The sequence below is a fragment of the Staurois parvus genome, unplaced genomic scaffold (genome assembly GCF_062004578.1).
Source record: "Staurois parvus isolate SC_StPar_1 unplaced genomic scaffold, SC_StPar_1.0 ptg000491l, whole genome shotgun sequence".
In the NCBI taxonomy this organism is placed as follows: domain Eukaryota; kingdom Metazoa; phylum Chordata; class Amphibia; order Anura; family Ranidae; genus Staurois; species Staurois parvus.
In genome coordinates, this window is record NW_028318287.1 from 857,501 (window position 1) to 875,576 (window position 18,076).

General features: G+C 42.7%; 1 protein-coding gene across 2 annotated transcripts in view; it reads left to right on the forward strand.

The window, feature by feature from the left end:
* NFIA (nuclear factor I A) overlaps positions 1-18,076 on the forward strand; it is a 535,857-nt gene that overhangs the window by 6,715 nt on the left and 511,066 nt on the right. Inside the window, exon 1 of one of the 2 annotated variants that reach the window (XM_089689684.1) lies at positions 16,520-16,675. The exons of the other annotated variant lie outside the window; for it this stretch is intronic. Within the exon in view, the coding sequence (XP_089545810.1) occupies positions 16,649-16,675 (27 nt within the window). The 5' untranslated portion in view covers positions 16,520-16,648. Of the gene's footprint in view, positions 1-16,519; positions 16,676-18,076 lie in introns of those variants that run through there. 2 annotated transcript variants of the gene reach the window in all.

Below are 18,076 nucleotides of genomic sequence, written 5' to 3' on the forward strand. Positions count from 1 at the left end.
TATCTATCTATCTATCTATCTATCTATCTATCTATCTATCTATCTCTATCTATCTATCTATCTATCTATCTATCTATCTATCTATCTATCTATCCATATCTATCTATCTATCTATCTATCTATCTATCTATCTATCTATCTATCTATCTATCTTATCTATCTTATCTATCTATCTATCTATCTATCTATCTATCTATCTATCTATCTATCTATCTATCTATCTATCCATTTCTATCTATTTCTATCTATCTATCTATCTATCTATCTATCTATCTATCTATCTATCTATCTATCTATCTATCTGAGATCGATCTCTCTCTCTCTATATATATATGAGTGTGTGTACTATATACCTCTTACAGCTCCATACATTAGTGACTTTTAAGAGCAGAGAAGGGCCCAGACCCCCCCCCCCCCTGTAATTAGGAGCCAGCCTCTCTGTTCTTTACATTCTTCCCCTTGCTATTATAAATCACATATTAATCATTGCATCCCCCTGAAATGCTTTTTGCAGTTTACATTTAAGAAGGTTACAGGGTGTCTATTAGATGGGGCAACAGAGACCGTAACTGTCCTTGGAGAACCTTTCAAGAGTGATTTATCTCCGCCTTGCAATCACAACATCTTTCCATGGGCTGCATATTGTGACAGCTGCAGGACTATTCCCCCCCCCCCACACACACACACACTGCACCCCTTAACCCCCCCCCCCCCCACTGCCTTAATAACTTTCCCTTTTTTTGTTTTTTTTTGCACAACTTCACGTCTCACTGAGAACCCCCGCTGAAACTGGATTAAAAAAAATACTTTGCTACAAAAAGTTTGCAAATTCCAATGACTTTTTTTTGCACGCGTTAGTTAACGGTATTTGCAAAATGCTGTGTTGTTGTAGCCGCCCCCCCCCCCCGGCCCCACTTGGATTGGCCGCAAAGTTATTTTCGAGCATGAGGTGTACTCAGGACACCCCTGTGACCTCCTCTCCCATATAATTCTATCTATATATGTGGAAGTAGTTAGCATATAGTGGATAGTAAATGCAATACCGGGCAGGGAGCCAGGAGAAGCCCGGGAAGAAGTTATTTCCAGCGGGCATTTGAGGCAAAGCCTCCCCAGGACCCCTCCTGAATGATCCGCCTTCATATTTCCACTTTAACAGCTCAATAAAAAGCTATAGTGTCGTTTTTTTTATTTTTTTTCCCTATGCTGCAAATTGATTTTTTCTTTTGCCTTTTTGCATTGTATTTGCTCTGCGGCCTTCTTGGATAAAAAGTTCCTATTCTTAAGTACAGTAACTCTTAGCAGCCAATCAGAATCTGTCTTATACTGGTTTGATTTAAACAGCTGGAATTCTGATTGGTTGGTAAAAATCTGTGAATTTTCACTCAAAGGGATATTTAAAAAAGCACCATTTAGTCCAGCTGTATATATTAGAACACAATGTGGAGGATTTATTAAAATTGGAGCACTCAGAATCTGGTGCAGCTGTGCATGGGAGCCAATCAGCTTCTAACTTTAGCTTGCTCAGTGAAACTTTGGCAATAAACCCTGGAAGCTGATTGGTTACTGTGCAGAACTGCACCAGATTTTGCACTCTTCAGTTTTAGTAAATCCCTCCCCAATGTACACACATTTTATTTATTACAGTTATCTATATAGTACTGACAATTTACACAGTGCATCACATACTGTACATCCACATCGGTCCCTGCCCCCAAGGAGCTTACAATCTAAGTTCCCTATCTCATATATATATATATATATATATATATATATATATATATATATATACAGTGTGTGTGTATATCTATCTATCTATCTATATATATATATATATATATATATATATATATATATAAATACAGTATATTAGGGCCAACATTTCACCTACTAGCATCATAAACCCATGCAAGCACAGGGAGAATATGCAAACTACATGCAGGTGGTGTCCTGGCTGGGATTCAAACAGAGAACCCCAGTGCTGCAAGGCTAAATTTTGCAGAGAAATAGAAAAAGAGCCTGAGGGTCCATTCACACCACCATGTGTGCATTATGGCGCATAAAGCCACCTGCATTGCTGTGCACTAGCTTTGCTGCATTGTGTTCTAATGTGTGAATCATCACGCAGTTATATATATATATATACATTTTTTACTTCAAAAAGGTTTATTTGTAAAGGAAACCCAAAGGACACTTGTGTTTTATGCACATTGCAGCCTGAGCTATTTTTTTTTCTCAGTGCAGGGCAGTGCACATCAGCGCAATGCACAGGTGTGAACCACTCCTATTGAAGTACACCAGTTGCATAGAAGTGCATTGCAAAGGTGTGAACAACAATGGGGTTCCTCTTTTTGTGTATATCATAGACAACAATGGGTTTCCTTTATTTGTGAATACCATAGACAATAATGGGATCCCAATTTTAATGCATGTTGTAGACAATAATAGGGTTCTTCTTGTCCTGCATTTCAAAGACAATAATTATTACTATTATTATTATTATTATACAGTATTTATAAAGCGCCAATAGTTCGCTCAGCGCTGTACATTACAAAGGGGGACAGAACATGTGACAGAACAATAACAATACAATGCAAAACATGAGGGGATTGAGGGCCCTGCTCTTTGGAGCTTACAATCTAGGAGGGAGGGGATAGTGGTACAGGAGGAGATAATGGGGTTCCTCTTGTTATGCATGTTGTAGACAGTACTGGGATTTCTTTTGTCATGCATGTTGAAGACAATAATGGGGTTCCTCTTTTCATGCATGTCTTAGACAATAATGAGATTCCTCTTTTCATGCATGTTCATCTTGTTGTGCATGCCATAGACAATAATTCCTCTTGTCATTCATATCAAAGAAAATAATAGGGTTCCTCTTGTCATGCATATTGTAGACAATAATGATGTTCCTTTTGTCATCCATATTGTAGACAATAATGGAGTTCCTCTTGTCATCCATATCAAAGACAATAATGGGTTCCTCTTGCCATCCATATTGTAGACAATAATGAGGTTCCTCTTGTCATCCATATTGTAGACAATAATGGGGTTCTTCTTGTCATCCATATTGTAGACAATAATGGGGTTCCTCTTGTCATCCATATCATAGACAATAATGGGTTCCTCTTGGCATCCATATTGTAGACAATAATGGGGTTCTTCTTGTCATCCATATTGTAGACAATAATGGGGTTCCTCTTGTCATCCATATTGTAAACAATAATGGGGTCCCTCTTGTCATCCATATCATAGACAATAATGGGGTTCCTTTTCTCATCCATATCGTAGACAATAATGGGGTTCCTCTTGTTATCATTTTGTATACAATAATGGGGTTCCTATTGTCCTGCATATTATAGACAATAATGGGGTTCCTCTTGTCATCCATATCATAAACAATAATGGGGTTCCTCTTGTCATCCATATTGTATACAGTAATGGGGTTCTTCTTGTCATCCATATTGTAGCCAATAATGGGGTTCCTATTGTCCTGCATATTATAGACAATAATGGGGTTCCTCTTGTCATCCATATCGTAGACAATAATGGGGTTCCTCTTGTCATCCATATTGTGGGCAATAATGGGGTTCCTCTTGTCATCCATATCGTAGACAATAATGGGGTTCCTCTTGTCATCCATATTGTGGGCAATAATGGGGTTCCTCTTGTCATCCATATCGTAGACAATAATGCGGTTCCTCTTGTCATCTATATCGTAGACAATAAATGGATTCCTCTTGCCATGCATGACAAATCACACAGATGTGAACGGGGTCTTACTGAATCTGGCACAAAACTAGCAAACATAAAAGAGGACAAAAGAGAAGCTCACGTTGCAGGAATACGCACCGCCGTTCCAGCAACCTACCAATCCTGCTGTTCTATAATAAATTCCGTTTGTTTTATAAAAGAAGGCCCATGAAAGTCAGTTGAAATAAAAGTTAACGATGAAGAACTGGTGCGGGGAAACACTAACATCAACCCTGCAAATAAGTGAGGCAAACGGCCATACAAGACAAAAAAAGTTGAGCTAACCTCTTTCGAGTTTTCATAAGTAAAAACCGAACGACTGAGGAATAAAGAAAACACTTCGCAGTTTGTAGGCCCAGACTTCGCTGGCAACGCTGGCAGATTCCACGGCTCGTAGCCTTGCACTTTCCACTTTATTATTCCTTTTTTTTTTATAATATTGTTTTATTTACTTAAACTTTCCTCTGCTTTAAAGTTCTGTTGGTGTCCTGAGGAGTCTGAGAGAGAGAGGAAAGAAAAAAAAAGTAAAATGGAGCAGAGCGAAGGGGGAGAGCGAGTGAGAGAGAGAGGGAGAGCGAGCTGCTGAACTGTGCGGCCTAGAGGGCACAGAGAAGCCTGCCTCAGCCTTCCAGCCTGACAAAGGGTGCCAAAACGTCTCCTCACAGAATATGGCAAACCACAAGACGTCTGAGGGGAACAGGGCTGCCACTGCAAGGGGAGAGAGAGATGGGGGGGGGGGGGGGGGGGTAGGCCTTGTACTGTATGAGAAGGAAAATGTCAGCCGCACATTCCATCACTCTGTACAAGATTTCTCCAAAAATATGAAAACTTTCACCTCAGAATTCAGTGAGAAATGTCACTGACGCCGCTGTACTCGCTGTTGGGTGTGGAAAAGCAAACAGGAGCTGACTTTTCGATTGGTCTAAACAATAGCTGTATTATTGTTTATAATATTTACTATAATCAGCAGCATTAGTGCTCTTGGGCCTGTTTACATAGAGTGGCCTTAGGCCTAGAGGGTGAGCAAAGCAGTTTCCTGAGATGGGACAGACTTCTCGATTGGTCTAAATAATACCGGTATTAAGGTTTATAATATTCACAATAATGAGCACCATTATGGTCTATATAATCATGACTGTTGGGCCTTGTTTACATAGAGAGGCCTTGGGCCTGCCGTGCACCGCGGAGGGAGTGAGGCCTGGAGGGGCGAAGCAGAACGCAGGCCTGAGATGGGACAGACTTTTCGAATGGTCTAAATTAGGGGTGTCAAACTTTCCAGCTGTTGCAGAACTACAAATCCCATGAGGCATTGCAAGGCTGACAATTACAAGCATGACTCACAAAGGCAGAGGCATGATGGGACTTGTAGTTCCCTGACAGCTGGAGGGCTGCCAGTTTGACACCTGTGGTCTAAATAATAACTGTATTATTGTTTATAATATTGGCTAGAATCAGCAGCATTATGGTCTATATAGCCAGTGCTCTTGGGCCTTGTTTACATAGAGCGGCCTTAGGCCTGCAGTGAGGCCTTGAAGGGTGAGCAAAGCAGTTTCCTGAGATGGGACAGACTTTTCCATTGGTCTAAATAATATCGGTATTAAGGTTTATAATATTTATAATAATCAGCACAATTATGGTCTATATCAGTGGCCTCCAAACTGTGGCCCAGGGGCTGGATGTGGCCCTTTGCTTGCTTTTATTCGGCCCCTGGGGCACTATTTCTTCCACTAACACCAATGAAGGGATACAATTCCTACCAATGACACCATTGATGGGACACAATTTCTCCCAATGACACCATCGATGGGCACAATTCCTCTCACTGACACCAACGATAGGGCATTATTTACTCTCACTGATACCAGGACATTTTCTACTCTCGATGGCCATGGTCTGGCCCCACTGAAGACTGAAGGACAGTAAAGTGGCCCTTTCTTTATAAAGCTTGGAGATCCCTGGTCTATAGAATCATTACTGTTGGGCCTTGTTTACATAGAGAAGCCTTGGGCCTGCCGTGCAACGTGGAGGGAGTGAGGCCTGAAGGGGGAATGAAGCAGAATGTAGATTTGAGATAGGACAGACTTTTACTATAAATCAGTGGCATTATGGTCTATATAGCCAGTGCTCTTGGGGCTTGTTTACATAGAGCATCCTTAGGCCTGCAGCGAGGTCTGGAGGGTGAACAAAGCAGTTTCCTGAGATGGGACAGAGTTTGCGATTGGCCTGTATGCCTCATCATGGAGGGAGGCCTGGAGGGTGAGTGAAAAAGTTTCCTGAAAAAAGATTGGCCTGAAAAACAACTGTATTATCGTTATGTACTATAATCAGTGCCATTATGGTCTCTATAATCATCACTCTCGGGCCTTGTTTACATAGAGCAGCCTTAGGCCTGTATGCCTCATCATAGAGGGAGGCCTGGAGGGTGAGTAAAAAAGTTTGCTGAAAAAAGATTAGCCTGAAAAACAACTGTATTATCGTTATGTACAATAATCACCGCCATTATGGTCTCTATAATCATCACTCTTAGGCCTTGTTTACACAGAGCGGCCTTAGGCCTGTATGCCTCATCATGGAGGGAAGCCTGGAGGGTGAGTGAGAAAGTTTGCTGAAAAAAGATTAGCCTGAAAAAGAACTGTATTATCGTTATGTACTATAATCAGCGCCATTATGGTCTCTATAATCATCACTCTTAGGCCTTGTTTACATAGAGAGGCCTTAGGCCTGCAGTGCAGAGGGAGTGAGGCCTGGACGGTGAACACCAAAGATAGGCCTGAATAGGCCCAGGTAGGCCGTTTCTCCCTACAGTTTATCATGCAATTGGCTAACCCATTCAGAAACAATATGTGAGTCTCAGCACACCAGACGCGATGGCCAGTACTGGGAATCGCCTCTTTTGCATCCCCACATCTACTATATTTTTTGTGATCTGCTGCTCTTTTATTATCATAGTAAAAATTCATAATACTACGCTTTTCTGGTGCTCGACATTAGTGGCCCGACATGGCGGAGAGGAAACAGGAAGTGCAGCGGACCGGCTGTTTAGCAAGCTGACTGGTTGCTAAGGGCAACTGCACCCTGTTGATGCCACCAGCCTGGCTGCAGAAAGGGAGGACGATGGACTGTGGTAATGTCAGACTTTTCAGCAACATGTGTGCAATTTCATGCTAAAATATCGGAACGTCAACATGCATGAGGAGAGGGAGGCCTGCCAAGGCAAGGGTAGTGTTTACAGAGTGTGTGAGCCATGGCGCAGGGCTGGGCGCAGAACACGGGGAAATGCTGTAAACAGTCAGGCATCCTATTTCATGAGAGAACATATTTAAATATAGTTTATACCATACATATATATATATATATACTGGGGATACACCGATACCTGTTTATACTGGCGAGTACCATTACTTGGGCTGAAGTAATCGCTGATACTAATTACTGATACCTTTGTGGTGCAATTTGAGCGCATATAAAATGAATAGGCTGCAAAGAATCACATGTGATTTGAACAGGAATGCAGTGCGATTCCTGTCTGAATCACATGCCTTTTCCTGCATCGCTCCTGTGTGAACCCAGGCTTAAGTCATTATGACTAGCTCAAATCGCAACGCACAGGTATCGGTTTTAACCTCTTGATGCCGGCGCCTCCCGGCCCTTTAAGAGTTTCAGAAGCCTGGAGGCGGGGCGGGGTTTTAGGGTCATGTGACCGCCGTGATTCGCCATCACGGCGGTCACATGATCGGAAAAGGTCCCGATCGAAAGGGGAGACCGGGACCTTTCCGAGAGTCGCGGACATATGTGCTGGGAGCGCGCAGGGTGCGCGCTTTCAGCACGTATGTAATTTCTAATTGCACGCAAATATGCGGCCGCTCAGCGTCAAGGCCCAGTGCCGAGAGGTCACATATTTGCGTGCAATTGGCGTCAAGGGCTTAAGTATCGGAGTACTTGTGCAAATGCTTAGTATCGGCACCGATACCAGTATCAGTGCAACCCTAATATGTGTGTGAATATACAGTATATACATATATAATATCTATATATATAATGTTCTTGTCCAGGGGCGGACTGACAACTCATAGGGCCCCCGGGCAATAGAGGATCATGGGGCCCCTGTATCCTTGCCCAAACTCAAAAAAGCCTATGAAAAAGGTACCAGGGGCATCTCATGGGGCCCCCTACTGACCCCGGGCCCTCGGGCGGTGCCCGAGTTTCCAAATGGTCAGTTCGCCCCGTTCCTATCAGATATGTGATACCGTTCATATCTCTTGTAACTGTTAGTGAATATTCTAGCCATAAATTATTATTGTCATCGATGTCGTATTTGTTCAGGTGATGATACAATGTTGATTCAGGCCTAGTGTTGTGTAAATAGTAAAATGGTGTATCTACCATCTGTGGGGTGCGTAAAATGGCTAAAAAAGTTTAATATGGTCTTTTTATAAATGTCTCCACACAACATTCACCCAGAAGTCACATACCTTCCTGATGAAATCAAATTGGAAAATTGTGTGAAACTTGGGTGAATGTTGTGTGAAAACATTCATATAGAGACCTGCATGTTTTGGATGATTATGTTGGTGCTTTTTCAGAATGGCTGAAGAATTGGAGACTTTTTATGTTAATAAGGTCGATCGATCTATCAGTCTATCTATCATATTTTCTTTCATTCTTTCTAACTATTCATACCTTTTTTCCTTACTTCTTTACTATCTATTTTTGATTTTTCTATCTATCTATCTATCTATCTATCTATCTATCTATCTATCTATCTATCCATTTATCTATATATCCATTTATCTACCTACATTTAATTTTCTTTCTTTCTTTCTTTCTATTTACTTCTTTACTATCTATTTATCTATATTTCATTTTTTTCTTTCTTTCTTTTTCTTTCTTTCTTTCTTTCTTTCTTTCTTCCTATTCATGTCTTTTTTTTCTTTACTATCTATTTATCTATTTTTTATTTATATATCTATCCATCTATCTATATAACCATTTATCTTCCTATATTTCATTTATTTTCTTTCTTTTTTTTTCCTTTTTTTCTTTCTTTCTTTCTTTCTTTCTTTCTTTCTTTCTTTCTTTCTTTCTTTCTTTCTTTCTACCTATTCATATTCATATTTTTTTTTCTTTACTTCTTTACTATCTATTTATCTATTTTTGATTTTTCTTTCTTTCTCTCTCTCTCTCTATCTATCTATCTATCCATTTATCTACCTATATTTCATTTTCTTTCTTTCTCTCTATCTATTTTTCTACCTTTCTGTATTTTATAAACACACACTTTTTCTGGGTATCACAAGATGGTGGCAAATCAGCCCATTTTCGCCGCCCGCTGCTCCTACGCGGTTAACCTCTGGGCAGCGTTGAGCCAACGCTGTTTATAAGACTCGGCAGATACTTTAGACAGTAATTTGTGTGATAACTTTTTTTTTTTCTGTGGCTTGGACAAAAGTCAGAACGAGAGCCAAAATCTTGTATCTAGGAAACAGGAGGCGGCTTGTGGGGGGTGGGGGTGGGGGGGTTGTCCCGGCCAAATGCAGGAATTATTTTGTGGCCTCCCCGCACCTCGACTGGATTTCCTGAATATACTAATAGTTAAACAGATGGGGTTTAATGAGTAGAAAAAAGAGAGAGGAAAAAAAAAATTCCCCACAAGTTGGAGAGGCCGAGGAGTACAGAATGCCAAAATATGGTGTACAATAATTACAGTTTACACAACTTCAAACTTTCTCCTGACAATTTTTTTTTCTGGTTTCAATATTGTGGTGTAAATAGATAGAAGAAGACAGAAGATATCTCCAGATACCGGAAGTCTGCGATAGATTACGGCGTTATTGTCAGAAACTGAATTTTTTTTGGAGTCATCTAAGGAAGGCTGGGCGCATCAGCTGGTTATGCTGCTGTGGAACTACAACTCCCAGCACATCCTGAAAGCTGAAGGCCTTTGCTTAGCGAGGTAAATTGTAAAGTGCTGTGCAAACTGTTGGTGCTATATAAATCCTGTATAATAATAAATGACTGCAGGCGGTGAGTCTTAGGCCAATAACATAATTTTCTTTGGCTATCCAATCATGTTAAGAGTCTTTTTTTTTTTTTTAATGTTCCACCTGAACACAACTTGATTCAGTTTGCTGAACTGGAAAAACGCTGTTTAGTCAATTATTCCCATTATTTAGATTTTGAAGGATTTTACGTGACTACGGGGAAGAGTTAACTGGAAAGCGTAGTAGTTTGCCTGATCAGCAAAGTCACAATCGTCTGTAAGAAGCGAAACTGACTAAAAAAAAAACAAAAAAACTGGTGAATTTGATTGGAGTGAATACGGATTTGCTAGGCTTGCGTAAAAGTTGCACCGGCCCCACTATGATATAAACTGCGTCTTTCTGGAATATTAAATCAGAAGTCACATACTTTTACAGATTTAAAACCCGTTAAAAACAAAATGGTTCAACTTTATACCACCTCCCAATGCAAAAAAAAAAAGAAAAGAAAGAATTGAAAATTATTTCCTATAAATTCCAATAGTAAAAAAAAAATTGACTCTTAATTGCATGCTATCCATACTCGATCCAGCCAAAAGTGCAACAAATCAGTCGCTTGCATTGATTGGCTCTTGTATGGAAAATAAAGGACTGTCTATAGGTGCTTAGAAGTGACAAAAAAAAACTAGTTCAAGTTGTAGGGACCTTCCAACTTTCTGCTAAATGTCCATCTAACTGGTCAGAAAAGTTCTGATCTGTACCAGATATTATGGCATTGGTACGATTGCCAATTTTTTTCCCTGCAGTATATATTTAAATATAGGTGAATTTGGGGTAATAAATTGATCGTGTACCGGTTCCAGTATACACAATACATTGGTCACCTGGAATTTGTCACCCAGTCTAGAGAGCGCCAACCCAGAGTCACCATCAGTCACTGACTGCATGGTTGTGTTATTGGTTGGGCATATATAAAAAAAAAGGAATTATATATATATTATGCTCACACACACAGTACAGTGACCTCATCCTCACCAGGGCTATATATATCCTATCTATCAGGGGCGGAATGACAACTCATGGGGCCCCCGGGCAATAGGGGATCATGGGGCCCTGTGTCCTTGCCCAAACTCAAAAAAGCCTATGAAAAAGATACCAGGGGCATCTCATGGGGCCCCCTACTGACCCCGGGCCCTCAGGCAGTGCCGAGTTTCCAAATGGTCAGTCCGCCCCTGCTATCTATAGTATTCTATGTCCACCCGTTAAATTGACCATACTACCCATCTGTTCAGCCATATCCCATAAAAGCAACTTAGTACATTTACCATACAGTACTACCCCTCCAAAATCAGCTTTGGTCTACACTTTATGAGAATCTAACCCCTCCCACACACGCACACAAGCAGCTCAACGTATGCCTTCCAGCATACTATACCCACCCATCAAAATGACTATGCTAACCATCTGATTGGATATATCCTGTATATAGCAATTTCTATGCCATTCCATTACATTTGCCATACTACCCCTCCAAAGGCAACTTTGGTCTACATCATAGGGGACCACTTTGTTCATCTTGGGATTGGCATCACAACCTCATTGTCACTCCCCCCCCCTTACCTGTGCCTAAACCTTTGCCTTCCAATTGTTGCGGTCCCCATCTCCTTACATGCTGAAATCTCAATCATTTCCCAGCTGCTTTTCTGGTGCCCCAGAACAATGACCCCCCTTAAATATATCTGCTGTATATAGCATTTCTAAGCCCAGCCCTCAAAATGACTATACTACCTCTCTGGCCAGTTATATCCAATTGATAGCAACTTCTAGGCCAACCCAACTACCTCTCTGATTTGTTATATCCTATTCATAGCAACTTCTATGCCAACCCACTGCACTTACCATACTACCCCTCCAAAGTCAGCTTTGGTCTTCATCATACTGGGCACCTTGTTCATCATCACCATAAAGCCCCCACCAGTACATCAACTTTAGCACTCCACTTCATTATGCATGGAGACTTCTCAGTTATGCCCATCAGCCTTTTTTGGGTCCCTGAATGATATGATTTATATATATAAACAGTATATATATCTTCTATATTTAACATTTCTCTGGCCACCCACCAAAATGACCATACTACCCCTCTGATCAGTCACAACCTATTTATAGTACATAGGTGTCTTCTATGCCAACCCAACTGTTACTCATAAGTTATATCCAATATATGTCTATGCCAACCTATTACCTTTACCATACTACCCCCCAAATTCAACTTCAGTCTTCATTGTAGGGGGCCAAATTGTTCACCATCAGCCCAAAGCCCCCCATTAGTACCTAAGCCCCAGAACAAAGATCACCTCATAAACATATATCCTATACCTACAGTTGTGACCAAAATTATTCAACCCCCAATGCTGTAAAGGGGTTTAGGGACTATAGTGTACATTTGGAATTGTATTCAGAATCAAATCCTACAAGGACGTTGTAACTACCCAAATGCAACTAAAATGACATCAATTGTTTATGTAATACAGTAGTAAATGGTTCTTATGTGGTTTCTTCATTGCCACAATTATTCAACCCCTTAAAGACTACCACTCTGAAGAACAGAGGTTCATACAGGTGCTTTCCATCAGGTATTGAAAACACCTGTGGATGTCACCGAGCAGCAATCAAGCATAATAAGCACCAATTAGGCAGCTTTAAAATGACTGTGATACTCAGCTCCTTCTAGACATTTACTGGTGTGGTTACAAACATGGTGAAGGCAAGAGAATGGTCCAGGAAGACAAGAGAAGAGGTGATTTCTCTTCACAGGAAGGGCAATGGCTATAAGAAGATTGCAAAGATGTTAAACATACCAAGAGACACCTTAGGAAGCATCATTCGCAAATTCAAGGCAAAGGGCACTGTTGAAACGCTACCTGGTCGTGGCAGAAAGAAGATGCTGACTTCGACTGCTGTGCGCTACCTGAAGCGTAGAGTGGAGAGAAGTCCCCGTGTGACTGCTGAGGAACTGAGAAAAGATTTGTCAGATGTGGGTACAGAAGTTTCAGCCCAGACAATAAGACGCACACTGCGTAATGAAGGCCTCCGTGCCAGAACTCCCAGGCGTACCCCCTTGCTGTCTCCAAAGAATAAGAAGAGTCGACTGCAGTATGCCAAAAGCCATGTGGACAAACCACAAAAGTTGTGGGATAGTGTTCTGTGGACTGATGAAACAAAATTAGAACTGTTTGGGCCCATGGATCAACGCTATGTTTGGAGGAGGAAGAACAAGGCCTATGATGAAAAGAACACCTTGCCTACTGTGAAGCATGGTGGAGGGTCAATCATGCTTTGGGGCTGTTTTGCTTCTGCAGGTACAGGGAAGCTTCAGCGTGTGCAAGGTACCATGAATTCTCTTCAGTACCAGGAGATATTGGATGGAAACGTGATGCAGTCCGTCACACACCTGAGGCTTGGGAGACGTTGGACCTTTCAACAGGACAATGATCCCAAGCATACCTCCAAGTCCACTAGAGCATGGTTGCAGAGGAAAGGCTGGAACATTTTGGAGTGGCCATCGCAGTCACCAGACTTAAATCCGATTGAGAACCTCTGGTGGGACTTAAAGAAAGCAGTTGCAGTGCGCAAGCCTAAGAATGTGACTGAACTGGAGGCCTTTGCCCATGAAGAATGGGCGAAGATACCCGTAGATCGCTGCAAGACACTTGTGTCAAGCTATGCTTCACGTTTAAAAGCTGTTATAACTGTAAAAGGATGCTGTACTAAGTACTAAGATTGAATGTCACTTGGGGGTTGAATAAAACTGATAATGCTGTGAGCACAGAAAAGACATTTGTGGTTATTTCATTATAACTGTTATGTTATATTTGTCTGACCTACAAGTGCCTCTTTAATGTAAATGTAAGCAAGATGACTGAATGATCAAAAGCAATGTCAAACTGGCCAAAACACTCAATTTCAGTGGGGGTTGAATAATTTTGGTCACAACTGTATATTTTCTATGCCAGCTTATTACATTTACCATACAACCCCCCCCCCCCCCCCATTTCAACTTCAGTCTTCATTGTAGGGAGCCAAATCGTTCATCATCAGCCTTAAGCCCCCATTAGTACCTAAACCCCAGAACAATGACCACCCCATAAACATATATCCTATATCTAGCATTTCTATGCCAGCCTAGTACATTTACCATACTACCCCCCCCCCCCAATTCAGCTTCAGTCTTCATTGTAGGGGGCCAAATTGTTCATCATCAGCCTAACAAACCTTGCACCGCAATCACTTTTTGGGGTCCCAGCATGATGACTACCCCATAAATATATCTCCATGTATATAATTTCTATGCCCATCCTTTTGGTCTTCATCGTAGGGGGCACGTTTGTGGGTCCCCATTTCATTATTCAATAACTTTATAATTACTTCTTCATCAGTGACCAGCTGCATTTTTATGGTCCCAGAACAATGACTATCGTATATACTGTATATATACCAGAAGCGGACTGACAACTCGTGGGGCCCCCGGGCAATAGGGGATCATGGGGCCCCTGTGTCCTTGCCCAAACTCAAAAAAGCCTTTGAAAAAGGTACCAGGGGCATCTCATGGGGCCCCCTACTGACCCCGGGCCCTCGGGCAGTGCCCGAGTTTCCAAATGGTCAGTCCGCCCCTGATATATACTATAATAAACATTTCTGTGATCACCTATCAGCATGATCATGCCGCCCTTCCCATCAGTCATAGCTGATATATAGCAATTTCTACACCAGCCCATTACATTTAACTTATTAACCCTCCAAAGTTCATTACGGGGGGGAGCACATCATTCATCATCAGCCTATAGCCCCCCAGCAGCACCACAACACTTGGATCACTGAGATGCCCCACCTTCTAAACAATGCCCAGTTGCTTTTTATGGGTCCCAGAACAATGACCAACCCATAAATATATCTCATTTAATGTATAATATCTATGGCCATCTTTCTGGTCTTCATTGTAGTGGAACACATCGTTTATTATCAGCCCCCCACCAGCACCTGCACACTTTTTGAGGTCCCCTGCCTCTTAAAGAGCATCTGGCTGCCTTTCTGGGGGTCCCAGAACAATGATCACCCCATTTTATATATATATATATATATATATATATATATAAAATATATATATATATTAGGGGGGCATATTGTTCATCATGAGCCTAAGCCCTCCCACCAGCACCCTAATACTTTTTGAGGTCCCTTGCCTCTTAAAGAATGCCTGGCTGCTTTTTTGGGGGGTTCACAGAACAATGATCACCCCATTACTATATCTCCGATATATATTCATTGTGGGGGGGGTCACATTGTTCATCATTATATATTATATATATATTAGGGGGGCATATTGTTCATCATGAGCCTAAGCCCTCCCACCAGCACCCTAATACTTTTTGAGGTCCCCTGCCTCTTAAAGAGCATCTGGCTGCCTTTCTGGGGGTCCCAGAACAATGATCACCCCATTTTATATATATATATATATATATATATAAAATATATATATATATTAGGGGGGCATATTGTTCATCATGAGCCTAAGCCCTCCCACCAGCACCCTAATACTTTTTGAGGTCCCTTGCCTCTTAAAGAGTGCCTGGCTCCTTTTTTGGGGGGTTCCCAGAACAATGATCACCCCAATATATATATATATATATATAAAATATATATATTAGGGGTGCATATTATTCATCGTGAGCGTAAGCTCTCCTACCAGCACCCTGATACTTTTTCAGGTCCCTTGCCTCTTAAAGAGCACCTGGCTGCTTTTTTGGGGGGTTCCCAGAACAATGATCACCCCATTACTATATCTCCGATATATATTCATTGAGGGGGGGGGTCACATTGTTCATCATTATATATTATATATATATTAGGGGGGCATATCGTTCATCATGAGCCTAAGCCCTCCCATCAGCACCCTAATAATTTTTGAGTTCCCTTGCTTCTTAAAGAGCGCCTGGCTGCTTTTTTGGGGGGTTTCCAGAACAATGATCACCCCATTTTATATATATATATATATATATATTAGGGGGGGCATCTTATTCATCATGAGCCTAAGCCCTCCCACCAGCACCCTGATACTTTTTGAGTTCCCTTACCTCTTCAAGAGCACCTGGCTGCTTTTTTGGGGGGTTCCCAGAAGAATGATCACCCCATTACTATATCTCCGATATATATTCATTGTGGGGGGGGGTCACATTGTTCATCATCAACCAAAGGCCCCCATCCCCCACTAGCACCTCAACTCTTTCTGGGGGTCCCCACCTCTTAATCAGCACCCAGTCCTGGAATGAGGACCACCTGCAACCTAAAAAAAATGGGGGGTTTCAAGCCCCCAGCCCCCCCAGTAGAAGTGTAGGTAGGGCAGCAGGCTGTGCTCTCCACCAGTAGATGTGATCAGAGGGAGGGGATGAGTCCCGGAAAGAGAGACTTTATATACTTTGCCATTTAACTCCTTGCCCCCCCCCTCCAGTGAAAGGGTTAATCCCCCCCCCCCCCCATCCATGCATCGATCGATCAGCGGCGGTGTCCGATCCTGAGCCGTGCGATCAGTGGAAGAAGAAGGGGGGGAGGAGGGGAGGGGTGGCAGGGTGGTGGTGGGGGTTGGGTGCCTCTGCTGAGATCTGCCTGCAGTATCCGGAAAGTTATTCCTCCAGCAGCTCCCAGCCTCGGACCGGACCGGGGCACAGCTCAGCCTGCCGCAGGGGGGTGGCCGGTGTCCCCGGGGGGGAGGGGGGGCGCTGTGTCTGCTGGGGGAGGGGAGGGGGGGGGAAAGTTCGGCTCATGGAGCTCCGGGGCCGGAGATGTGAAATCAGCCAGAAGAACGAGCAGCACCAGCCGTGATCGCCCCGATCTCCGCCGCCGACACCGCCGCCGCCGCCGCCATGTACTCCCCGCTCTGCCTCACCCAGGTAAGGGGCCTGCAGTGCCGGGGGAGGGGGGCGCAAACGGCCGCTTGGAGTTTGTCTGCAGGGAGTTTGGCATGTGGATGATTGCTGGAATCCCGGGGCCGGGGGGCCGGGGAGGATCGGTGCCGGGCACGGAGCGATCTCATACATTCTTCCCTTGTAGTGTCACACTTTCCTCCACTGTCTGCATCCCAGTCCCGGCTCACCGACAACCGCCACTTTACAGACAACCGTCACTTCACCGATAACTGTCACTTCACCGACAAGCATCACTTCGCCTATAACCGTCACTGCACGGACAATTATCACTTTGGCGATAACTGCCACTTCACCGACCACCGTCACTTCACCGACAACTGTCACTTCACCGATAACTGTCACTTCACCGATAACTGTCACTGCACCGACGACTGTCACTTTCCTGTTTCTTTTTTTTTTTTGCAAGTGTAATTTGCAACAATTTCTTGTGCCATCCTCATGTTTGGCAGTTATTTTCAATGGCAGCATTCTCCTGGATCATTCAGAACTCTGACTTTTCCATATGATGGTGTCATTTACAACAGCATCAGTTTTTTTTTAATTGCAACATTCTCCTGGGTCACTTGCAACCCTGACTTTCCTTTTGCACGTGCCATTTGCTGCAGTATCAGTTTTATTTTTAATTGAAACTTTGTCCTGGATTACTTGCAACATTGTCTCTTGTTCTTGTTCTGCCAGTGTCAGGTTCAATTTGCAACATTTTCTACTGCAACAGTGTCCTGGATCACTCACAGCGGTGACTTTTCTCTTCCTCAATGCCAGAGTCAGGACCATCCCAAGTACTGGCAGTTATTTCCAATGGCAGTAGTGTCCTGCATCACTTGCAACAGTGACTTTTCCCTGCTTTAATGGAAGGGTCAAGGCCATGTGCAGCCTTGGCAGTTATTTCTAATTGCAACTTTGTCCTGGATCACTTGCAATGTTGTCTCCTGTTTTTGTTTTGCCAGTGTCAAGTTCATTTGCAACATTTTAAGTTGCAACAGTATCCTGAATCACTGGCAGCAGTGACTTTTCTCTTCTTCAATGCCAGTCAGGGCCATCCCCAGTATCGTCAGTTATTTTCAATGGCAGCATTTTCCTGGATCACTTGGACTTCTGACTATTCCCTGTAATAGTGTCATTTGCAACAGTATCAGTTTTATTTTTAATTGCAGCTTTGTCTTGGGTCACTTGCAACATTCTTGTTTTGCGAGTGTCAAGTTTAATTTGCAACATTTTCTACTGCAATAGTGTCCTGGATCAGGGGGCAGCAGTGACTTTTTTCTAATGCCAGAGTCAGGGCCATATGCATCCTTGGCAGTTGTTTTCAATGGCAGCATTGTCCTGGATCACATACAACTGTCACTTTCCTTTTTTCTTTTTTCA